General features: G+C 33.0%; 1 protein-coding gene across 1 annotated transcript; it reads right to left on the reverse strand.

The window, feature by feature from the left end:
* Window positions 1–5,055: 5,055 nt before the first annotated feature.
* Window positions 5,056–26,822, reverse strand: LOC143046217 (uncharacterized). The gene is made up of 14 exons (XM_076219261.1): window positions 26,755–26,822; window positions 25,027–25,253; window positions 24,530–24,675; window positions 23,960–24,080; window positions 23,196–23,315; window positions 22,643–22,681; window positions 20,880–20,918; window positions 19,147–19,296; window positions 18,640–18,770; window positions 14,709–14,907; window positions 13,183–13,464; window positions 8,598–8,743; window positions 8,031–8,184; window positions 5,056–5,344 (listed from the first exon to the last, which is right to left on the reverse strand). The coding sequence occupies exons 2-14, from the start codon at window positions 25,242–25,244 to the stop codon at window positions 5,128–5,130; spliced, it is 1,962 nt and encodes a 653-aa protein (XP_076075376.1). The 5' UTR covers window positions 25,245–25,253; window positions 26,755–26,822; the 3' UTR covers window positions 5,056–5,127.

Here is a 26,822-nt window from a genome sequence, read left to right on the forward strand (position 1 = left end):
CTTACTTTAAAAAAAGTCTTCTTCTGAATATGCTAAATCGATTTCGGCCCAACTTGGGAGTATCTTGTATAAACTTTGTATTTTATTTCCTTGTACTTCAAGAAACTTAGTCACTATGGCTAAAATGGAACATAGGGGTAAAATGCATTTTTTTGCTTTTGAAGAAAAAACGACAGATACAAAGAACATTTAAATGGATTTTTTAAGCCACTCATTGATATATATTGAAAGACACAAATAATCATTGATGCAAAATTTATGAAACTAGGACAGAGTCAATTTTAAAGACCATGAAATAGCACTTAAAGATTTTAAATTTCAATTTGCACAAAACAAGTGTAATTAGGGACGCAGCTATCCTTCATTTAGTTTTCAGCCTTTCGGCTATTTTCTGTTGATTGCTTGGGTTGTTGTCTCTTTGACACATTCCCCATTTCTAAAAAAATATGTTAATATATAACCAGGTGCTCCGCAGGGCGCAGCTTTATACGACCCCAGTGGTTGAACCCTGAACAGTTAGGGCAAATTTGGTCACAATATTCAAGCTTGATTCTGTCTGAATTTGGATTGTGATCAAATTTTTGAAATAATATAGGTTTTTGTCACAAAATTAATGTGGTCAAAGATCTAACAAATCTATTGCACAATACTGTGCAATTGAAGATTTCTTCTTGAAACTTTTCAAAATTCGAAATTTGAAAAATTTTGAAAAAAAAGGAAGCCCTTCAAAAATCGTAAACAAAAAATCCCCCCCCCAATTTTTTTAAACCCCCTTGGAGCAATAACCCTTAAACTCAATCCCATGCTTTCCATTGCAGTATTGAACATTGTAGTACAATTTCAGAGAGATCCATACAATTACACATAAGTTATTGTCTTGAAACTAGAAAAATGCTTGTTTTGGGCAAATTATGGACTTTCCGAATTGATTTTCCTCTGAGTTCAGTATTTTTGTGATTTTACTTTTGACCCCTTTTTGGCCCTTAATTCCTAAACTTTGGCCCCATTACCCCTAAAATGAATCCAAACCTTCTACTTGTGGTTTTAAACATTGCGATATGATTTCAGAGCAATTGAAATACTTCTACACAAGTTATTATCCTGAAACTAAAAAAATGCTTGTTTTGGGCCCCTTTGGGCCCCTAATTCCTAATCGGTTGGGACCATCATCCCCAAAATCAATCCCAACCTTCCTTTTGTGGTATTAAAACTTCTGAAAAAGTTTCATGAAGATCTATCCACTTAAACTAAAGTTATTATCCGGAAACCAATGTGTCTTCGGGCGACGACGACGCAGACGACGTAGACGACGCAGACGACGACATCATACCATTATACGATCCCAAAATTTTTTTGGGGTCGTATAAAAATGGTGTAGGGGGTTTCTATTATTGCTCTCACCCTTTGAAGAAATTTCATGTTTTAATGCTCAAAATGTTCACAATTGAATTCCATCTTTTAAATTTTTAATAATTTTTTGAATTTTGAGGGGGTGGCACCATGCCCAGAGAGAAAAAAATTCCTTCTCTACCAAAATATCTCTATCAATCACATATTCTCATTTATAATTACCAAATTTGTGTCAGAAATGCACGTATAAATGGAATGTTTTAGCTTTTTCAGTTCAAAATGTTTCAGTATTCATCTGTTTGGTAATCTGAATTTTGGTGAAAATTGACAATTTTTGACTAAAATTATTTTTTTAAAGAAAAAAAAACACACGACTTTCTTTTTATTTTATCAATATATAGAATGTGGTCTTTCAAAATTTGTCAATGACATTTCATGGTATTGTTGGTCTTGGGAGATAAACAGATTTAAAATTAAAGATTTTTTGAAATTTTTCATTTTCGAATTTTAACACATTTTTAAATGGTTGCTATGGAAACAAACTATTTAGTAAATTCAAAATTTTAACGTTTTTGTATAGTTAGGGGTTTTGTTTGTCAATACTGTAAATATACATATTTTTTGTATTGATTAACTTTATTTCTATGGGACTTTAAAACCCCTTATATTTCAATTTTCAAAGGCTACTTATGAACGTATTTAGGCAAAATTTTGTAAGGATGGTTTCCATGGCAACCAAGGTTCAAAAGAAAAAAATTAATACATGAAACTTATTTTCATACCATACCCTCCTCATAAACAAAATATAAAGACATTTGAGGATGGGTCATGAATCGCCTATCAACAGGAACCTGCATGATTCTTACAAAGACCGGTACTTAATACATTTTTGTACCTTGAATATTATTATAGATAGAGATAAACTGTAAACTGCAATAATGTTCAGCAAAGTAAGATTTACAAATAAGTCAATATGGCCGAAATGGTTAGTTGACACCTTTAGGAGTTATTGCACTTTATAGTACATTTTTAACCATTTTTCGTAAATCTTAGTTTTCTTATACAAAACCTTCTCCTCTGAAACTACTGGGTCAAATTTAACCAAACTTGGCCACAATCATCATTGGGGTATCAATTTGAAAAAATGTGTCCGGTAACTCGGCCAACCAACCAAGATGGCCGCTATAGCTAAAAATAGAACATAGGGGTAAAATGCAGTTTTTGGCTTATAACTCAAAAACCAAAGCATTTAGGGCAAATCAGGACTAAAATTGTTTATCTGGTCAAGATCTATCTGCCCTGAAATTTTCAGATGAATCGGACAACCCTTTGTTGGGTTGCTGCCCCTGAATTGGTAATTTTAAGGAAAATTTGCTGTTTTTTTTGTTATTATCTTGAATATTATTATAGATAGAGATAAACTGTAAACAGCAATAATGTACAGCAAAGTAAGACCTAAAAATAAGTCAACATGACCAAAATGGTCAATTGACCCCCTAAGGAGTTATTGCTCTTCATAGTCAATTTTTAACAATTTTCATAAAATTTGTCGATTTTCACTAACATTTTCCACTGAAACTACTGGACCAAGTTTATTATAGTTAGAGATAATTGTAAGCAACAAGAGTGTTTAGTAAAGTAAGATCTTCAAACACATCACCATCACCAAAACACAATTTTGACCTGAATCCATATGTGTCTTGTTTAATATTCACATAGACCAAGGTGAGCGACACAGGCTCTTTAGAGCCTCTAGTTGGATATTCCAGACACCTTCCTGTTTCACAATACATTACAATGAGTTGGGAAATGCTTAGAACCGCATTTTTTTTTTAATTTTCTTTTATATTTTTTTAGCAACACAACAGTGCAAGGAGAAACAACCAACCTATTCTTTAACATAAAAAAGTATAGTATAAAAAACAGAATATAAAGGAAAACTCAAATTTGAAAGTCCTTTATAAAATGAAAAAATCAAAAGCTCAAATACATCAAATAAATGAAAACCAGTTTTCGAAGCGGATATTGGTCTTCAGCTCAGTTTTTTTGTTTGTTTAACTACTGCATATAATAAGTTATGGTATTAGAGTTCTAGTGACCTAATACGATAAACCGGTTTAAGGGATCAGTAAATTCGCTCTAACCCCATCTGTAATTCACTTATCCCATATTCGCTCTCAACCCATATGGAATTTACTGACCCCGTATGTATCGTATTAGGTCACTAGAACACTAACGAATTTAGCCTACGTACTATTTTAGCATGTGGTATTCAGCTTAAGTGATCATGCAAGTCTTCATCAAGAACCTACGTCCATCGGACTTTACAAAAACAAATGACAACTATAACAACTTGTTAGCTTTCAATGCGTTTTCTGCACTTATTTCAATCGTTCATCATCAATTTCTTCGTCTATTGAAACCTTTCAGATTCTTCGTCAACACCGTGTTTTTTTTTACAAAGGGATTCAATACTACAACTAACCGTGTATTGAAATAAAAGCCGAGAATCTTTTTTTATTTTTTCTATTTTTATTAGCTTTGTAAAACAGGCATTCATAAGTCAAGGCAATTTACACCGGGGGATTGTATGCAATGCATTTGGCCTCAAACACAAATTTACTTTTGTTTTTTACAATTTCTGTTTTCTATATAATTAACTAAATATGACATCCGAAATACGATTTCTAACTCTGTGAAGTAATTTTATCGAAGAGGACAAGCGGAAGAAATTGTCGGACGTCAAAAAGCTGAAGTGTCGCAAATTCTCAAAAAGCGATAAGGTCTTGGATGACCCCGTGATTGTCTTTTAACAATTCGATGCCATCCAAAGGCAGTTTTAAGAATCGAAGCTATAATAGCTGAACAGCTGTATATTGAATACGGTGATAATGACATGAAAACAAAACTAGTCCGAAGCTCTTTACGTGAATTACTTCAATCAGCTCACGTCCACAAATAGAAGAGTGTATATAAATACTGAGATCTCCTATATTATCAAATGGGATTGAAAAGAATCGCAAAATCGACTTACGGTCAATTTAGCCAGTTGGAGCTGGAACCTTAGTTTCTTAATTCTAAATAACCAACGAAAAATTTCAAGAATTGATGTTATGAATCATAAATATAGTGAACATTGTACAGTAAAATAGTCATTTAAGAGGACTCGTATGTGCGTACTTATACTAAGTATAGAATAGAACAGATACGGATTCCAAACCACACGAATGTTGATTTGTGATCCGTTTTCATACCACCACTCGTATATTATCACAGATTGACACATATCCTGGAGGGGATGATTCATAAATAGGAAAATACAGACGGCATGAAATGTACAATCAAAACTTCATTTGTACCTATCACATTGTTCATCTGGCCTCCACTCATTTTCTTGTGCCATCTTGAAGTATTTCTTATACTAAAAATTCTTGAAGGGAATCTATATTTGGTTGACATGTTTATATGACCTTAACCTCATTTGCAAGAATCATTGATAACGGTAAATTCATTCTAAATTTCTAAAAACTTTCGATATGAAATTAAGAAATACTAGTAATCAGCAAAGCAACCGAGATATATATTTCAAGATCAAATATACTTTTTATATTTGAATGAATAGGCTTTAAAAACAAGAGGGGCGACAGATACCAGATGGACAGCAGCCACCATACATAAAAAATTAACTGACAACGCCATGGCTTAAAAAGAAAAAGACAAAGGACAAATAATAGTACAAAAGACACAACATAGAAAACTAACAATCTTTCTACCTCATCATAACATGAAGTGCATCAGTAAGAAGATGCTTGAAAACAAAGTAAATTTCAATGGAATCTTCTGAGTTCCATTTGTGATATATCTTGTCAAAGGGCGTGAGCCTCCACAGTCCGGTCTAAGAAGTTCATTGATGATGTTCTGTCCAAGCTGACTGAGATCTTTGCTACAGGGTGACAACGCTCTTGCACCACACATTCCAAATTCTTTAACAGTTCTTTAATTAAAAAAAAAATAATCTTCAGTTAATTTAAAATGTATTTTTTGTTTAACAAACTATCAATACAAAGATATTGATATAAGAACGTTGGGAAAAAATACGATTTAAAGTTTGAAAATTTTGAAAATAATCTTAGTTAAGATCTTGTTTATTAATCATAATTTTAAACCCTCATAATTTAAGACATCTTACTGAGTTTTTTTGTTTTGTTTTAGAGGACATTTTTTTGCTGATAACATCCTTTTACGATAAGAAACCTTTAGAAGGTTGTGTTTTCCCCATTTGAATATAATATCGTGCTTGTTCTTCGCCCAATGTGTAGTCTTGTTTAATACATATAGTTAAGCAGCTTACCACACAAATCATGCAAATTGAGATACAAGCATGAAACTTTGTATCAACATGGCTTTATGTGTATGTAATAATATTAGGGGGGTAGACACGAAAAAAATTCATCCGATCATGGCGGTCATCTTGGATTTTCAAAATGACGTCTTTTCAGGGAAAACATCAAATGTATGATCCCTTTTGCTTCTTTTGTATCCAAAATGTTACAAGATAGAGTAAATCATTGTAAATAAAGATAAAATATCCCTTCCGATCAAATATCGGTCGATAACGCACTTCTGGTTTTTATGAATATCCCGAATATAACTGTTTTATAACCCTAATAATGTCAGTCGTTATATTCCTCCGAGCGCCGACTAATTTTCGAGTGCTACATTAGGTTCGATAGTCTATAGGCCGCTTGAGGTCGCAGAGTTATCCGAGTTAACAGTTTTACTGAGTGTGAATTCGCATTGTATTAAGACGTGTCTCGGTATTTGTCTATTCAACGTTCATGTATTTAGTTACGAAGTTTTATTTGTAATTCTGATCGGATATTGATTCGACGGAATTCTATCCCTATTACTAACGCAATTCTATAATAATATTGTTGTTAAATACAACAAATAACATAACTAGAAAACTAATCTGGAATTTATAGAAATTTAAATTTAAAGTGACGTTACTCTTTGTTGCGTTAATCCATTCATGTTACAGACACACACTTTGTGGACTTCTCCTATAGTTGATGTGTTTCACTCGGTTTTAGTTTGAAACCCGCTGACTACTACTGTTGCATTTATCTATTACCAAGATACTATTTGCGTTATTGTTCTATTATTTCATTGTTGATTACTTTTGTTTATTTTTATAATAGTTATTTTATTTTTGAAATGGCAAAAAGAATTCGCTTATCAGCTTCCTCAGCAGATAGTTGGGAAACTATATGGACAAAATGTTGTTTGTGTCACAACAGACCTACTGAAATCGTCAGATGAAGGATATACAATGTTGGGACAAAAAAATCCCTTTTTTCATAAATTAAATGCCTTCCCTATCCCTCTAGACATTCGGCGTTTAAACCACGGATATGGTATTGAAAGCACAATGAAAAAGGAAAATGCCAGGTACCATAATTTGTGTTTAATAAAACAAAACTTGAGAGAGCCCATAAACGCCATATATCACCGATGCATCTAAAATTTCGAGTAAATGTAAGTCTTTTAAACCTTTTATAATCCTGGTACCTTTGATAACTATTAACACCACTGGGTCGATGCCACTGCTGGTGGACGTTTCGTCCCCGAGGGTATCACCAGCCCAGTAGTCAACACTTCGGTGTTGACATGAATATCGACAATGTGGTCATTTTGATAAATTTCCGTTTACAAAACTTAGAATTTTCGAAAAACTAAGGATTTTCTTATCCCAGGTATAGATTACCTTAGCCGTATTTGGCACAACTTTTTGGGATTTTGGCTCCTCAATGCTCTTCAACTTTGTACTTGTTTGGCTTATAAATATTTTGATTTGAGCGTCACTGATGAGTCTTATGTAGAAGAAACGCGCGTCTGGCGTACTAAATTATAATCCTGGTACCTTTGATAACTATTAACACCACTGGGTCGATGCCACTGCTGGTGGACGTTTCGTCCCCGAGGGTATCACCAGCCCAGTAGTCAACACTTCGGTGTTGACATGAATATCAACAATGTGGTCATTTTGAATAATTTCCTGTTTACAAAACTTTGAATTTTAGAAAAACTAAGGATTTTCTTATCCCAGGTATAGATTACCTTAGCCGTATTTGGCACAACTTTTTAGGATTTTGGCTCCTCAATGCTCTTCAACTTTGTACTTGTTTGGCTTATAAATATTTTGATTTGAGCGTCACTGATGAGTCTTATGTAGACATAACGCGCGTCTGGCGTACTAAATTATAATCCTGGTACCTTTGATAACTATTAGGTGCAGTCCTCGTTCTAAAGACCAACAACCAGATCCAGTTGAAAATGTGCGACCCGGATTTGTTTTCGCTTAATCGATTGATGACTATTGAACAGCGGTATAATACTGTAACCTTTATTTATATTTTTTAAATTTATAAGTAATTTCAGTATTTTGTGGTATTCTGATAGCTCGGTACAAATACTGGAGTTCATAATGTTTTAATGAGTGTTCACTTAGTTTTTTCTAGAACAATATTTCCTTCTAATGTGCGAATTAGTTAAATAACAACATGTCTTAGTCATTATATATCAGAATATGCATACATGGAACTATAGAAGTATATTTCTATCTTATACGTTTATAAGCGATTACATTAAATATTATTTTTCATCTAAAGAATACATACCCACAAAGTTCTGTTACAGAATCCACATCAAAATATGTTATGTTGTTTTGAAAAGTTTCCCAATATTTCATGAAAAGACGATTTTGCTCCTTTGGTAGATATGTACAATTAGTGAATGCTCCCTTACTGAAGCATTCCACGTTATCCTGAATGTCTGAAACAATGACATTGAGATAAGTAAATAGTACTGAACCGCATTTTATCTAGTTATAAATCAACAGGGAAGGTAGTTGAAATAGGCATGCATGTCATGGACTAATGATTCTTTATAAATTTGTTAAAATGAACCAGTGATGTATCAGATTTAGCACTGTGGGAATTTCAATTAAAATCAAACACACCATATTGACAATAGAATTAAATGTTAAAAAAAAATCATTCTGGCCTGCAATTATGCTTGAATCTTGGTGTATTTTGTGGGCCTAAATTTTTGCTTTTTGTCAACTTAATACATATGTTCCAGCTAAAATTGAAAATATACCTTAATACATATTTTCCTCACGATGTTTCAAAAGTGTCAAAAAAAGGCAGCAACCCTTTTTCATTTAAGATATTTAGAATTATTACCTCGTGTTCGATCACACATTGTTCCAAAAATTACTTGTAGGCGATAAGCATTGGTTAGGTCAAGTAACTTCAGGGAAATTCTATCTAACATATTTTTGGACTGACCAACTTCCCGAGCGATGCAAGTGACAAAATCGTTCATATCGCTGTAAAGATAATAATGTAGGAATTTAGATTTGCTCAAAAGCAGTTCTGACAAATTTCAAAATTGTTTTGACAACCCTAAACAGAACGAACATTATATGATTATCATATACGTCTTTACGTACAGCTGGATACTTTCTAGTAGAAGGTAGGCTGAGAAAGATTTCATACTATTCATAATAAAGGCTATCAATTTAAATACTACACATAAATTTGTATTACAACATTGGAATATGGAGTCAATAAAAAAGGTAGATTGATGATCTTAGAAGGCCATTATTTTTCGTGTTTTCTTGTCAAAACAATTCCCCATCTTGTCTTGAATTGCATTTGAGAAGTGCACTTGATTTCATATTGCAGGAACGTGCAATATATAGCCTACTGATTTAATTGATTTTATTTCAGTATTCGTAATATTCAACAAGGATCCCGTACCCTTAAGCAAAAACTAATGATTTGTTCCAAATATTTTAGCTGTTAGTTAAGCTTCGAATTATTATATTACTTTCTAGTATATTCCTCTAGATCAGACTCTGTATTGGTATTTCTTGTATTTTAGTTCAGTAAATTGCTTTTTTTAAAGTTTTTATTTTTGCAAATTAACCAAACACGTCTCCAAGATTTTCTACGCTGATCCTTGATGTACTTTGCTATTCCTTTTATGTCCCTTTTGGCTTATCTTTGAAGGTCCTTTTTTAGCTCACCTGGCCCAAAGGGCCAAGTGAGCTTTTCTCATCACTTGGCGTCCGTCGTCGTTCGTCGTCCGTCGTCGTCGTCGTCGTTAACCTTTTACATTTTAAACTTCTAGAGAACCACTGAATGGAATGAATCCAAACATGGCCTGAATGTTTCTTATGAGGTGCTGACCAAGTGTTGTTACTTTGTAGCCGATCCAACATTCAAGATGGCCGCCAGCAGGGGGACTTAGTTTAACATAGGACCCTATGGGAAATGCATACAAATGACTTCTTTTAGAGAACCACTGAATGGAATAAAACAAAACATAGCATGAATGTTCCTTATGAGGTGCTGACCAAGTGTGTTGTTACTTTGTAGCCGATCCGTCATCCAAGATGGCCGCCAGCGGTGGACTTAGTTTAACATAGGACCCTACGGGAAATGCATACAAATGTCTTCTTTTAGTGAACCACGGAATGGAATGAAACCAAACATAGCATGAATGTTCCTAATGAGATACTGACCAACTGTTGTTACTTTGTCGCCATTCCAACGTCCAAGATGGCTGCCAGTAAGGGACTTAGTTTAACATAGGACCCTATGGAAAATACATACATGTTTTTTTCTTATAGAGAACCACTGAATGGAATGAAAGCGACATAGCATAAATGTTCCTTATAAGATGCTGACCAAGTGTTGTTACTTTGTAGCCCATCCATCATCCAAGATGGCCGCCAGTGGGGGACAGTTTAACATAGGACCCTATGGGAAATACATACAAATGTCTTCTTTTAGTGAACCACTGAATGGAATGAAACCTAACATAGCATGAATGTTCCTAATTAGATGCTGACCAAGTGTTGTTACTTTGTTGTCATTGCAACATCCATAATGGCCGCCAGTGGGGAGGGACTTAGTTTAACATAGGACCCTATGGGGAATGCATACAAAAGTCTTCTCCTAAAGAACCACTTAATTGAATGAAATCAAACATAGCATGAATGTTCCTTTCCTTATGAGGTGCTTGCCAAGTGTTGTTACTTTTAGCCAAATTTTATATTTTTTTATATGATTTCAAAAACCCAAGTAAATCAGGTGAGCTATACAGGCTCTTGAGAGCCTCTAGTTTGGCTTTTCTTTGTAAGTTCCATCTAAACTAATCTTTGTATGTCCCTTTCGACCATATAGCTCCTCATTTATTTTTGGTGGGGTTCGTGTTGTCTTTAGTTTTCTATGTTGTGTCTTCTATACTATTATTTGTCTGTTTGTCATTTTAACCGGATTTTTTTGTGACAAAAATGTAAGTTATTGATTTGGGGATGTACAGCGGGCGGGAAAAAAGTAAAATCACAAAAATACTGAACTCAGAGGAAAATCAAATCGGAAAGTCCATAATCACCGGGAGGCCGGGCGGGCGGCAGCCAAATGTTGTCCGTGCATTTATTCATGAACATAATATGTTGTTACTGACAAGAAAATGGAGGTCAAGTTCAATAATGACGATTTTGACTTTTACTGTTCAGGAGTTATGGTTCTTGAAAGATTGAAAAATGGCGTTTCCAGTTCTGTCCGTGCATTTACTCATGAACCGTTTAACCAAAGCTTTTAAAATCTTAGTATGTTGTTACTGACAACAAAATGGAGGTCAAGTTCAATAATGACGATTTTGACTTTTACCGTTCAGGAGTTTTAATTCTTGAAAGATTGAAAAATGGCGTTTCCAGTCCTTTCCGTGCATTAACTCATGAACTGTTCAACCAAAGCTTTTAAAATTTTAGTATGTTGTTACTGAGAACAAAATGGAGGTCTAGTTCAATAATGACGATTTTGACTTTTATCGTTCTGGAGTTATGGTTCTTGAAAGATTAAAAATTGGCGTTTCCAGTCCTGTCCGTGCATTTACTCATAAACTGTTTCACCAAAGCTTTCAATATGTTGATATGTTGTTACTGATGACAAAATGGAGGTCAAATTTAATATAAGCGATTTTGACTTTTAACCGTTCAGGAGTTATGGTTCTTGAAAGATTGAAAAATTGGCGTTTCTAGTCGTGTCCGTGTATTTACTCATGAACAGTTCAACAAAAGCTTTTCAAATTTAAACATGATGTTACTGGTGACAAAATTGAGGTAAAATTTCATATTAAAAATTTTCACTTTCACCGTTCATCAGTAATGGTTCTTGTACGTGATATTGAAAATGCTATGACACAAATAAATGTTAAAAAATCCGGTTTGCTGTCACTCTGACAGCCTTTTGTTTATTTTTTTAGCCATGGCAGTATATTTTCAATCTATTAGTTTAACTGTCACTCTGGTATCTTTCGTCCCTTTTTTATGCCCATTTATGGGCATTATGTTTTCTGGTCTGTGATCCTTCTGTTCGTTCGTTCGTCCGTCCGTCCGTGCATCCCACTTCAGGTTAAAATTGTGGTAAAAGTTTTTGGTCGAGGTAGTTATACCCCCGCTTTAAAAAAGGGGGGGTATACTGTTTTACCTCTGTCTGTCAGTCCGTCCGTCCGTCCGTCCATCAGTCCGTCAGTCCGTCAGTCCGTCAGTCAGTCCGTCCCATGAAACTTTCGTCACATTTTTCTCAGGAACTACACATCCACCCTTTCTGTAATTTGGTATCAACATTTATATATGTCAGCCATACCGTGTGATGCGTTTTCAGATTCATCACTTGACAACTTCCTGTTTACCGAACACTTGTCTGATTTTACACATGATAGCCAAGTTGAAAATTTTCGTCACATTTTTCTCAGGAACTACAATACAAGGATTTCTGAAATTTGGTTTCAGGATTTATATAAGTCAGCTATACCGTGTGATGCGTTTTCAGATTCATCACTTGACAACTTCCTGTTTACCGAACACTTGTATGATTTTACACATGATAGCCAAGTTGAAAATTTTCGTCACATTTTTCTCAGGAACTACAATACAAGGATTTCTGAAATTTGGTTTCAGGATTTATTATACCCCCGCTTTAAAAAAGGGGGGGTATACTGTTTTACCTCTGTCTGTCAGTCCGTCCGTCCATCAGTCCGTCCGTCAGTCAGTCAGTCAGTCCGTCCCATGAAACTTTCGTCACATTTTTCTCAGGAACTACACATCCACCCTTTCTGTAATTTGGTATCAACATTTATATATGTCAGCCATACCGTGTGATGCGTTTTCAGATTCATCACTCGACAACTTCCTGTTTACCGAACACTTGTCTGATTTTACACATGATAGCCAAGTTGAAAATTTTCGTCACATTTTTCTCAGGAACTACAATACAAGGATTTCTGAAATTTGGTTTCAGGATTTTTATAAGTCAGCTATACCGTGTGATGCGTTTTCAGATTCATCACTCGACAACTTCCTGTTTACCGAACACTTGCATATTTTTACACTATTAATATTATCCACTTGCGGCGGGGGTATCATCAGTGAGCAGTAGCTCGCAGTTTCACTTGTTTTTGATAAAGTTTAAGTCCAATCAACTTGAAACTTAGTACACATGTTCCCTGTGATATGATCTTTCTAATTTTAATGCCAAATTAGAGATTTTCCTCAATTTTCACTGTCCACTGAACATAGAAAATGATAGTGCGGATTGGGCATCTGTGTACTGGGGACACATTCTTGTTATTCTGATATCTATACATGATTGGCTTTTAATTTTTGGGATTTTGGCGTTAATCGAGAAAAGGGCTTTGTTCGAACCAAATTCAATAAGTAGTATCTCCTTTTACAGAAATTATTTATTTACTTACCCACATACGTATGGAATAAATTCTTTAACAAAATTCAAATTAGCTTGTTTTCTGTCAATTGTTTTGTTTTTGCCATTGATGCGTAGAACGAGTTCACCCCACATGTGCATACCACAATACATCATAACCGAGGTAAAGTGCGAATTCTCAATCCATTTAGATTTTGAGTTAAAGCATTCAGTTGTAAGAAGTTGTTTCTCCACATCTGCGAAGGCTTGTGCTAAACTGGGACTGCATCTCTGTAGCTGTATGCGAATACATTGATCCACAGTTCGTATTGCTCTACAAAGAGTGTATATAAATAAAGGCAACAATAGTATACCGGTGTTTAAAACGTGATATATAAATATACAATCTTAGGTCAATGAAAGAAAAATATAATATAAAAAAGAAGATGTGGTTTGATTGCCAATGAGACAACTGTCCACAAGAGACCAAAATGACACAGTAATTTACAACACTAGGTCACCGACGTACGACCTTCAACAATGAGCAAAGACCATACTGCATAGTCAGCTATAAAAGGCACCGATATGACAATGTAAAACAATTCAATCGAGAAAACTAACGGCCTTATTTATATAAAAAAAATACGAAAAACAAATATGTAATATATAAACAAACGACAACCACTGAATTACAGGCTCCTGAATTGAAACAGGCACATACATAAATAATCTGGCGGGGTAAAACATATAAACATTTTTGTATGAAGCCGAGAAAATGGGGAAGGGCGAGGTTCTACCGAGCCCTTCACCAGTTTTGCGCCTAGTACAGAAAAGTTTATGTTTTTATGACATTGACCTAATATTGTTTTTATACTGCAACATAATTAATACATTGATAGCTTTTTAAATTGTCACCCAAATGTTAAACTTATTTTTATCCCTCAATTAACCCCTGATTGTTGAGAAAGTGTTCCATGGTGAAATTGACATTATACAAAATAAAGCTATGTTGCTATATTTAGGAAATACACGCAACTAGTTGCAGTATAGATAAACGCATTACGGTCATATGAAGAGATGAGGTCAATATTAAAACTATCCATTATTCAATAAGTTTGAATTCTCCTTATCTTTTTATACTTTGTGTTCCAACGAAACACGTTTTTTTTCTAAGAAACTCATAATTTTGATACGCAACACGTATTTTCTCGAAGAATCTCAATCTTGTACCATCTAAGCTAAAATATGTAAATACGAGATGTATACAACTTTTTGGAGCATAAAACCAAACATGGTGTAAAATATAGATCTGGATTGAATTAAATTTGTCCGAGAAGGTTACCAACTTTTGTTTAGTACTTTTCAATAAATTATAAACTGATTTCTAAAATCGACTCAGCATAGAAGCAAAACGTGATAGTAGATAACAGTTGTGACTGAATCAATATACTCATCTGCTCGAATTCAATACGATATACATATACATGGAACGTATGCATGCGCAATTGAAATTTTAAAATGTCAAAACATTTTGTATGAAATGCAGATTGAAAAATACAAACTAAGCATTTCACTTACGGGCAGATGTCTGATACGTTTCCGGGTTCAATAGTAGGTGTTGTGGTGTAATTGCGATTCGAATGATATTGATTCCTGTTTTTCAATTTGTTTCGGTTTTTGAGATCCGCTAAATATAAATTCACCGTTCCTCCACAAAATGACAAACCTGCTACAGTGTCACGCTGTTTCAAACATGTTTCTTCTGATCGACTAATTGCTTAAAAAAGAATTAGCAGAGGCTATAATAACAGTCTGGAGCTTTGACATGAACACTGATTTAATTGTTATTTGAGTCAGTCTTTAGATTTATGTTGTGTTTTGTGTACTTTTGTTTGTTTGTCCATCTTTTTCTTTTTTAGCCAAGTCAGTTTATTTTCGACTTATGAGTTTGATTGCCCCTTTGGTATCGTTTGTCTCTCTTTAAGAATTAAATGTTGTTACTTCTCGTACATATTGCCAAGAGTGTCGGATTGTTTAATTGCATCTCTTATAAATTACTAGGGTTCAATTCTTTTTAAGAGAGTGTAAAACATTAATCCATTCGACTATTTGTACGTCATTGTTGCCCTGTGCTGTCTCAATCTACATTGGCTTAATTGATATGTGTCAAAATATTTCAAGTGATAATTATTTTTTTTTAATTAACTTTAATATGTTTTAATTTTGAAAGTGGGGAATTTTAATCTCGGATGATGTTTTCTCTTAATCTTGTGTTATAAGATAAAAAAAAAATTTATGCTGACTAAAATACATGTAAGATAGTAAAACAGAACTATGTGTGTCATAGTTATATTCCAAAGCTTTGATTTTTACATTCTAAATAGGTCAAGATAAGTGATTTCGGCTAGATTTTAACCAAAAGGTCAAGAACACATAGAACGCAGGCTTCGTCAAATATGTAATATGTCTTTACTAACATTATTTCAAAAGATGTTTTTGGTCGACGTATGCGCTCTATGTTTCCTGTCAATTCACCTATTTCATAGATTTTTTCGTGGAAAAACAAGATGAGTACTATTTGTGACGTCATGGATATAACGTTGTAAGTTCGACACAATTTTTTCTCCTTCCATTTTTTATTTATTTCTTTATACTTTTCATCTTCCACTTTCTTTGTGCCTTACCAATCTTTAGACAAGTTCTCGACAAAATTAATTGCAGACTCAAAAATGATGGAAATACGAATTTCAAGGCTGGCAATTTTTATATATTTAATACTTTTATTTTCTTTTAAAACTATAATTTAGAGAATACATTACTTACTGCTCTTCTTTTCTTTTTCTTAAATAATTTTTCATGTATGTGTCAAGGGCATACCAGTCTATCTGTTTGTAATTTTAATGTGCAAATTCATAAACTAAGGGGAGGTTTTGAAAAAAATGGTAGGATTTTTTTTCGGTTCGTATTTTTCTCTGAAATTTAAATGGTAGCCTCGATCTCAAACGTTATTTTTCTTATAATGCTCTTGCTTCACTGGGGTAAAGCTGATGACCGTAACTGCATTCACGGTCATCCCAAGATGTCGGATGAAAAATAAGGTCAGTATCTGTATTGTCTGTTACAGTGTTTCTATATCATTTTCTTTTCAAAGTGTACATTGATACGATGTAAATTTATAAAAGATTCACACAGAAATCACAAATTACTACCGAAAAATGTTCAGGAAATGCGAAATTCAATTTGAAAAAAATCGCTAAGATGTCCGTAAATCATTATCAAAATATTTTCAAGATGACCGTAACATAAAACAAGGATGACTGTGATTGGTAAACAGATGTCCGTAACTTGCAAAAGATGACCGTAATTTGTAAAGAATAACTGTAATTTATAAAGGATGATCGTAACTTTTAAATGATGACCCTCAATTCTAAGAATATCCGTATTTGTATTCATAGCTTTTTGTTGTGTTTGTCTCAATAGGGGCTTAGATAGCGGATATAAACATGTTTCATCAATTTTATTTTTAACTATTTGCCGTATTTTGAGTTCATGACAATGATAGTAAATTGCAAATTTCTCGTAAACAATGAAATATTTATTGATAACGACTTTAAAATTTTAATACAAATTGACAGAGATATGACGAAAAGTTGAAGAAACAAGAATGTGTCCCTCTGAGGTGTCTCTAGTACATACCTCATCTACACTATAATTTTCTATGTTCAGTGGACCGTAAAATGGGGTGAAAACTTTATTTTGGCATTATGATAAGAAAGATCATATCATAGAAAACATGTGTATTAAGTTTCAAGTTGATTGGACTTCAACGTCATCAAAAACCTCCTCGACCAAAAACTTTAACCTGAGGTGGGACAGACGGACGAACGAGCAGACGAACGGACGAACAAACGAACGGACGCACAGACCAGAAAACATAATGCCCATGAATGGAGCATAAAAAACACTAATCAAACATATGAATATCCGGTAATCGAGCCTGTGTGTATGGTTCCAGAGGAAGCAGATTAAAATCTTAGTTTGTCTTTATATATGAATAACATTGCTGTATATACAAATTGACAAGGTTCCCCTCAGTGGTGGATTTAAGGGGGTCCGGGGTTGGAACCCCCTTTTTATTTACCGATCAGTGCATTTGAATGGGGACACATAGTTTGAACTCCCTTTACCATGGGTTGGGACCCCCCTTTTTTTAAAATGGCTTAATCCGCCCCTGCCCCTTGTGATACGCTATACGCACAAGACTATTTTAAGGATCTATTTTGCTGGAGCTCTCCTTCACTAGTTTATTCGTAGTATTTTAAAAACAGGTTCTGTTATTTTACTTGCAGGACAATATAGAAGACAAATCAAAGACGATATAATATCAATGGGTGTACATCCATTGGCATTTTTAAAAACGTGCATTTATTATATGCCTTTACAAGGAATTCCAGAAATAACAAAACATCTTTTGGCTTTTAGTTGGAGGCTGTGCAGCACACTTTTTTTCTTTTATTATACTTGTAAGGTGTCATTTAATCGCGCTTTTGTTGCATGTTTTCCCCACTTTTTCATGTGCATGTCTTGTTGCATGTTCATTTTAAAAATTATACCCTCTTCCGTAAAAAAAAAATATATATGGTGAACTTTGTATTTAAAGCACGTCTTATTCTCTCCTACCTGTAGGATAATACTCTCATATAAATACGTTTTATATTAACACCATTAATCATTTGATACAAAAAAAGTAGTTATACAAATATGGATATTTCTTAGAATTGACGATCATCCTTTAAAAGTTACGGTCATCATTTAGAAATTACGGTCATCCTTTATAAATTATGGTCATCTTTTAGACAATTACGGTCACCCTTGTTATGAATTGCTGATTCTGTTACGGTCATCTCGATTGTGATTTACGGTCATCTTAGCGATTTTTTTAAATCGAATTTCCTGTTTCATGCTCATTTCTCGGAAGTAATTTGTGATTTCCGTGTGAATCTTTAATAAATTTACATCGTATCAATGTCTCCTTTGTAGAGAAAATGATATAGAAACACTGTAAAAGACAATACAGATACTGACCTAATTTTTCATCCGACATCTTGGGATGACCGTGAATGCAGTTACGGTCATCAGCTTTACCCCAGTGCTTGCTTGGGATAAGATGATAAATAGAAGAATAAAGATTTTAGTATATTTTGTTCATGTGTATGTGTGTTAATTGTTATTTTCTTTAAAAGTAATAGAGTTTAACTCATAATAAGATCTGCTTTCATCATTTTCAACATTCAATATCAGTACGTAAAAGGGATTAAGAAGATAAACAGAAGAATACAGATTTTAGTATATGTTGTTTATGTGTATATATATATAATAAATTATACATTTGTGTTAATTGTTATTTTCCTTAAAAGTAATAGAGCTTAACTTATGATAAGATCTGCTTTCATCATTTTTAACATTCAAGATCAATTCGTAAAAGGGATTAAAGTTACTAAATACTCACTTAATTCACAAAAGTTATTTAATGCTGAACCAATAGAGTTAGGGTTCAAATATCTGGCAATCATTGAATCAATCTCACTGAAAGGTTTCACATATCGATCTTGGACACACGAAGCAAATGCAGTTCGATTGCTAAAATAGAAGATTATTTAAAAAAATACGTAACGCTTTATCCAATATTATAAATATAATACTAAAACTATTATTTTTTTAAATATTGCAACAGCAGTACTAGTTGAAAAGAAGGCAAAAAGATTTTCAACAAAATAACTATGAAACTACGAAAAATTGATATTCAAAATAAAAAGACATTATAAAGTTAAAGTTTTGACATATTAAAATATTATGAAAAATCTTATCTTCTAAGGATAAATCTCTTTTTACAATATATAGTATAAATGGGAAATCAGAAAATACGCATTCAAGCATTTAAAATCAAGGAATTAATGTCAATTTTTACGCGAGTGTTGTGTGTATTCATAGACGAAATACTACTTCAGTGCTTTACCTGCAAATAGACTTGGTGTTAAACGATTCAGAAAAGAACCTTGCAATCGCTACAAGATTATGTGACGAATTTCGAAATGTTGCAACCACACCATTCAAAGTGCTGTGAAAGGACTCCCAGGCACACATAAGTATAACAGAATCTATGTAACTGTAATATCAAATGCATAGTAATGTGAATAAAAGACAAAAGTGACAAGCTATAATTCTCTTACAACAACCTGTTTACTGTTTTGAAACATTTTGCATGGCGGTTTATTTTTGAATAGCAGTAGACAATTTCTTTGTCAACGCACCCTGTCTTGCTGAATTTAGAGTTCTCTCAGTTGTTGGATTTCGATCTTAATTTGACTTCTCAATCGATTTATGTGATTTGAACATCAATAAACTTCTGTTGCCTCTGATTTGAAATACAGACGTACCTTTATATATACGTCCACTTATAGTTAATGTGTCTTCCCTTAGTTTTGGTTTTTAACACGGATTTGTTTTCCCTTAACCGATTTATGACTTTTGAACACCGGTATACTACTGTTGACTTCATTTCAGCGATAAAAAAACATGTTTTACTTTCATAGCAACTGTAATTGATTTTGTCTTTTGATAATTGAAAATAAAACTGAATATGGATTGCTTTCATTTATCAAAATTTTCTACCGATATCATTACTTGTATTTTGCATTGCGCAGGGTAAAAACTAAATTTTTCATCACAATTCTTTATTTAATCTGAGTAACTCTCGCAAAATAACGGTTATAACGGTATCACTAGCCCAGTAGTCAACACTTCGGTGTTGACATGAAAATCAACAATGAGGTCATTTTTATAAATTTCCTGTTTACAAAACTTTAAATTTTTCGAAAAACAAAGGACTTTCTTATCCCATGCATAGATTACCTTAGCCGTATTTGGCACAACTTTTTAGAATTTTGGATCCTCAATGCTCTTCAACTTTGTACTTGTTAGGCTTTATAAATATTTTGATATGAGCGTCACTGATGAGTCTGTACGTTCCGCATTTGACAGGCGCACCACCAAACGGTGTATTTAGGATTTTGCTATATACACGGGTCATAATCAAAGGGTACGTTCCGCATTTGACAGGCGCACCACCAAACGGTGTATTTAGGATTTTACTATATACTACTAAATTCAATCTTTGTCAAATTTTTCCCTATTGTAGTTTTATTCAGCAATCAGCAAGACTTTCTAAGATAACTAATATGGGACAATGATGTTGATTAAAAAATACTCCATTCCTGGATAGCCAGGACCTTTTGTTTTCCAAATAATTAATATTACCAATAATTGACAAGTTCCAGGTCGACGGGTTCAAACAGAAAGATTTGAAAGCAGAGAAAACTGTGTATCTTATAATCGACATGACTTTATCAGATACTAAAATAAGGCTTAGGCATAGTTGTATACTTTAATTCAGTTACGGACCAGCGATATCACGGGTGTGTACTTGTATAATCTAAGTTTATGGTTCATTCTCTATCATTTCAAATTTCAGCATGCATATATTTTCATTTCAATGCTAAACGACAATTCCTGCAGTAAAATCATAAACATTGAGAGAAGTCACAGTCTACAGTAGTCACAGGTTTAGCTAGCATTTTCTCCGGAAAATTCCTGTACCAAGTCAGGAATATGGCAATTGTGTTTACAGAATCTTCAATGATTTTTCTCTAATTAATATCAGTACCTCTCCTGAAAATCTAGTTTTCTTACCTCGTGTCTGTATCCCTTGACATTTTCGGGTTTTGGGAACTGAAAAACACAAATAACTGTTTACTTCATACTTCATGGTGAACTATATGCTTTAGATTAAAATAGAAAAGTCAAAACGATTTTCCTTTTCCACATTTCTTAATCAATGAATAATTTGAAGTATTTGTCTAACCAAAAGATACAAGCCAGATGAAAATTGATGCATGTAATAATAGTTTCTTTTTAAATAGTAAACAAAATATTGATAGTACAGATTGCTGTTTAGTCGTATTATGACAGGAAACAACAATTAAATCCTCACCAAATACTTCTTGTTTGTCTGATTAAAGAATTGTGACATTTTGTAAACACCTAAGGGTCTGTAATCACAACAAGACATTAATTACGTTCTGTGTCTGTTACATTTAAACGTTGTGTTTCTGTTGTGTCGTTTGTTTCCTCTTATATTTGAGTGTGAATTCACATTACTATAAGACGTGTAACGGTACTTTTCTATCCCAAATTCATGTATTTAGTTTTGATGTTTTATTTGTTATTCTCGTCGGATTTTGTCTAATGCTTAGTTCGTTTCTGTGTGTGTTACATTTTAATGTTGTGTCGTTGTTCTCCTCTTATATTTAATATGTTTCCCTCAGTTTTAGTTTGTAACCTGGATTTGGTTTTTTTTCTATCGATTTATGAGTTTCGAACAGCGGTATACTACTGTTGCCTTTATCTGCTACAGTCGACTTAATAAGTATAGATTCGAGCTGATTTTGAAATAGAATACGCTCAATTTCAAGCTTGAATTTAAAAAAAAATGTATCAAGTATGCCACAAAACCTCATTTTTCAGATGGTTTATGTTCAAATTGGGAGTGCCCAGCATTTATTTCTCATGCACTATCAATAAATACAACATATATTTAAAATTTAAAACAAAAAACAAGTGCGGCCACTCCATTCTAGACAAAAAACGTCTGAAAATCAGCATAAATATTAAATTTCGCATATTTCAATAGTTTTGCATAACATACTGATGCTACTGCTAATACCTGATTCATGTTCATTGTAATGTTAAAGAAAATCCAACATATTAATGTTACACAAGTATTCTTTGTATTCTTCTTTGCAATGAATATCTCAAAGTTAACATTTTATCAACATCTTTAATTTGGGGATATAAAAGGATTTTCCGAGTCTACTCCTTTAAAATATGAAATTTTAACACTAACAAGGATAGAGAACACATAATATTTACTACGAGTGTAAAAGGATAAAGTTTCAGCTTGTTGCTTTTAAGAGGGAATACTAATGAAAAATTGTCCCTGTATGCAAAAATATTCGACTTACAGGATTTATTAGCTAAAGAAAAGTCGTTATTTATTTCTCAAATACCAAAACATACTGCATCTCATATTTTTTCCAACAATGTCTGTCTTAGTTTATAGTAAAAGTTGCTCAAAATATTTTTGCATGTTAGAAAAGCCTTAGTAACTGCTAGAGATTGCTGGAAACATTGACGCTGATTATATAACCATTTTGTATTCTTTAATTTTGCTTGTAAAGTCACAATGTTTACAAATAAAGAAATATCAAGGACGCACAACGATATTTTCCTAACAAAATCACAGGAAGACATTAATTACGTTATTCCTCATTTATCTACAATGAATACAAGGAAAGGACATATATGGGGTCTAACACAAAACGTTATGTTTACAGAATGGTTTCTCTTTCACATCTTCAAAAGATTCTATGGTAACGAAAAGAACGTTTTCTTACCCACCGTTCCTATCAGGTGACATGGTCTGATTCGTGAAACTGAAATACACAGATAACCATTTAGTATATCATCCTACTTAGTAAAATAGATGGTGTAAATCGGAAAATTGTAAACACCTTTTTTTTTATTTTCTGCTTTAAATTAATAATTCATAGCTTACAAAACAAATTTCATTCAAGCGGGATTTTCTTGTATTAAACAGTTGTGTTGACAAACAAAGGTTCAGATTTCTTTTCTATATAGTTTACACTTTGAGAAGGAACTATTTCTTTTAATTGGACATAACAACCAAATTATTACGTACGTTTTGTATTTCCAATGTGTAAAGGTTATAAAATGTGTATCTCTTTTAACCCAAACTCAGTAATTATCGCAATTAAGAACACAGATTTATCTTATGTGCAAGAGCTCGAGTCTATAATGACAGTTGTTTGTTATTTATTATTACCTTTGACAAGAGCTCGCGTCTACAATGACAATTGCTTGTTATTTATTATTACCTTTGACAAGAGCTCGAGTCTACAATGACAATTACTTGTTAAATATTATTACCTTTGACAATATGTCGGAATAAATACTAGCTCATTTGTTAAATAAAACTCAACAACAGACGAAGGACATATATCAGGTGTAGTATATTGCCTTAAACATCGTGCTTGGGAAGTCATGGCCCTGAAAAAAAGAAACAATCAGAGCATTTATTGGATAAAATTGAGAATGGAAATGGGGCATGTATCAAAGAGACAACAACACGACCATAGAACAGACAACTACAGAAGGTCATCAATATGTCTTCAATGCAGCGGGAAACTCCCGCACCCGGTGGCGTCCTTCAGATGGCTCCTGGAAACTGTCTTGATGATGATGATTTTGATTTTATGCCTGTTCTTGATGTTGCTTTATTATCGTTGAACTAGCCATTTCTAGTCACAATGCATTAACTTAACGGCGCAACAATCAGCGTAATATACCTTGAAAATAGATTTAGACTTTTGTATTTTTACAGTCAGTTTTATGTGATATATCTGTGGTAGCCCTGTTGAATTTACTCGTGACTTGTCTTGACTCATTTTGATATACATTAGTCACCCATTAGTGTCTATCTTTATTTCTCTATATATGATGACAAATTGTGTGGTGGGGCTATTGAGTTACTGTGTAGTTTCCGCTTACAACAAAATGTCTTTTCTTCGTATGCAATAGCTTTTTAAATTACATTAATTTGAAAGATAGTAAAAAAGATGAATACACTTTCAATGTTCTATGATGCAATCTCAATTTTTAATATAATTGTATGATACAGAACCATAACTTACCGGCACAAATTGTCAAGTGTTAAGCTAGGCGATGTCACATGTGAGGTGTATTGCGATAAACAACTCTTCACGTTTGTGTTGTTTGTAGCTGATTTCAAACACTCAAGATCATTAGCAACACCTGTTTTTAAAAAGACAGAATTACGATAAAGAACTTGGAAATTATAATTAGAGTTTAATGACAATTATGAGTTCATTCTTATGTATAGATCAAAACAGTACAATTGAAGTTACGAAGATGCTGGTTTGGAGTTGCAGTGCCGGAACTGAAAATGATACGATTTACATCCATTCAAATTATAAATGAAAGGATTGACATAGCTTTTCTTCTTTTGTTTGTTTCTATTTGTTGTTCATCATTTTAGTTTTTACTCTGTTTCCGTGTAATGTATTACTGAATAAATTGTACCTGATGTTACTGTCTTTAATGATAACTTTTAAATCCGAAAAACGTTCATTTTAAGAAAATGTATCATCTGATTCGTGTTTGAGCATCCATTGTTTAAATAGACGGAAATATCAACCTGTAAATATTTTTTCACTTTTACTAAATTTATAAGCAACCTTTACCTGGAAGCAAATTACAAACATTTTTCATTCTTGACCTCACAAGTTCTTTGTCGAAATTGTCTGCTAGTATCCTGAAGATTGGCCTGGTACTGTTACGGAGTGTGTTCCGATTTCGATCCAAACAGTCAGTAAATTCGTTTATAATACTAAGAGATAACATAACATATCTAAACTAAGTTTGATGATCATATGAAGTATAATGTTCTGATTGTGAATATGTTTTATTGTAATATATCCTTTTAGCATTGACATACTGATCAGAATATCTTTCGAAAACAACTCAAATCCAAAATTACACAAAAAAATAATGTCAGAATAGTTATTGATCGGAATTAATAGACTTGAGAAGATGTGGTATGAGTTCCAATGAGACAACTCTCCATTCAAGTAACAATTTATAAAATTAAACCATTATAGGTCAACTCCATAATAGGGAGTTGTCATTGCACTTCACATAATAATAGAAATAAAACGAAGATAGTTATAACAATACTTACCCGCAATACATATTAAAAACATTAGCTACTGATCGTGGTGAATACGTTACATTACGCTGGGTTTTGTTGGTTATAATTGACAGGCATTCTTGGGGCAAACCAACGGCATCCGCTGGAGGAGCTGCACTGGCATGTGTGACGTATGCAGTTTTTGGTAAAACTGTACTTTGTGCTTTGACCATTCCAAGCAAACATACTATTAGCAGTAAGGGATTCATCGTCAAATACTGTAATTGAGAGCAATGATAACTTTTTTGCCATTTTGATTGTTATATTGTTGGTTTTTTTTTTGTTTTTTTTTTTTTTTTTATCAAATAAGCATTATTTGTTTTATAGTATAAATAAAGGCAACCGTAGTATACCGCTGTTTGAAATTCATAAATCGATTGAGAAAACAACAAATCCGGGTTACAAACTAAAACTGAGGGAAACACATGAAATATAATAGGAAAACTACGACACAACAGAAACACAACACTAAAATGTAACACACACAGAAACGAACTATAATATAACAATGGCCATTTTCATGACTTGGTACTGGACATTTTAAGAAATAAAATGGTGGGTTGAACCTGGTTTTGTGGCCAGCCAACTTCCCGCTTTTATAGCAATGTTAAATATAATATTAAATGACAACATTAGATGACAGGACTACAATACAAATAAATGGGAGAACATAAAGGACAGAGAAACACACGCATAATAGCTATCAAAAGGTACCAGGTTTATAATTTAATACGCCCACACAACACAACCAGTGACGCTCAGATAAAAAAAGTTGGAAAGCTAAAACAAATACAAGAGCACTGAGGACCAAAAATTCAAAAAAGTTGTGCCTAAAACGGCTAAGGTTTTCTGAACATCCTTATTATTTAGAATAATTCATACTTTTGCAAACAGTAAATTAATAAAAATGACTATATAATAAATACATATGATAACACCGATAACATCGAAGTGGTGACTAACTACAGAATAAATACAAATACATAAAAAATCTAAACCAGCAGAGTCGAGTTAGCCGAAGATATCAACGATAAAAGTGACGTCACATTTGAATTTCTAAAAAAAATCCCCAAAATAGGATAGAATTAGGATAGAATTCAAGATTAAGTTTGTAATACTGATGTAACATTTATTAATAACAATGAAAATTACAAAACTAATTAATATAAAATTGTGGTAGTAATTAGATAATAAATAATATTATCTAGCTATGTCGGTGTTTCTTCTAAATCAAACTGTAAACCAAAAAAGACACATTGTATGGATCAACCAATTCGTGATGGTTTCCGTAAAATTTATGGAGTGTCATTTTTAATCTGTCCTCTTCATAACTTTGTTGGAGCAGTTTCCGCGTTAGGAGCACACACTAGTATAAGTGTTCTAGATGCAAGTTTGACTTTGCAAGAGCTTGTATTTGATTTTATACGTTCATACTATTTTGTAATAGTGTTTGGTTCAAAACATGTGTAAATCTTAAAATGCAGATATATCTTTATACATTTAATTTGAATATGTACCAAAAAACATAGAAACAAAATAGAAAAACATTGATGAGTAAACATAAAAAGGTCCTTAAGAAAAACATGCCAGTACTTTTTCGAGTTGAATCACTTATTTTGTTATTTCTATGAAATTGAGTAATGTCAAATGAATTTCTAATATGATACAAATTTACATGCAAGACAACAAAACAAATAATATAAAAAAACACAATATTACCTTATGAACAAATAATCAAGAGTATTATCAACTTCACAATTTATTTTGGGGTATATTAGGGAAAATAC

The sequence above is a fragment of the Mytilus galloprovincialis genome, chromosome 1, assembly GCF_965363235.1.
Source record: "Mytilus galloprovincialis chromosome 1, xbMytGall1.hap1.1, whole genome shotgun sequence".
NCBI lineage: Eukaryota > Metazoa > Mollusca > Bivalvia > Mytilida > Mytilidae > Mytilus > Mytilus galloprovincialis.

Coding starts and splice junctions, on each gene's coding strand:
- LOC143046217 (XM_076219261.1), bottom strand. CDS start 25,244: ATGAATCCCTTACTGCTAATAGTATGTTTGCTTGGAATGGTCAAAGCA. Junction 13,465..14,708: donor AACGTATCAGACATCTGCCC/GTAAGTGAAATG, acceptor CACTCTTTGTAG/AGCAATACGAACTGTGGATC. Junction 5,345..8,030: donor TCTGTAACAGAACTTTGTGG/GTATGTATTCTT, acceptor TTTTAATTAAAG/AACTGTTAAAGAATTTGGAA.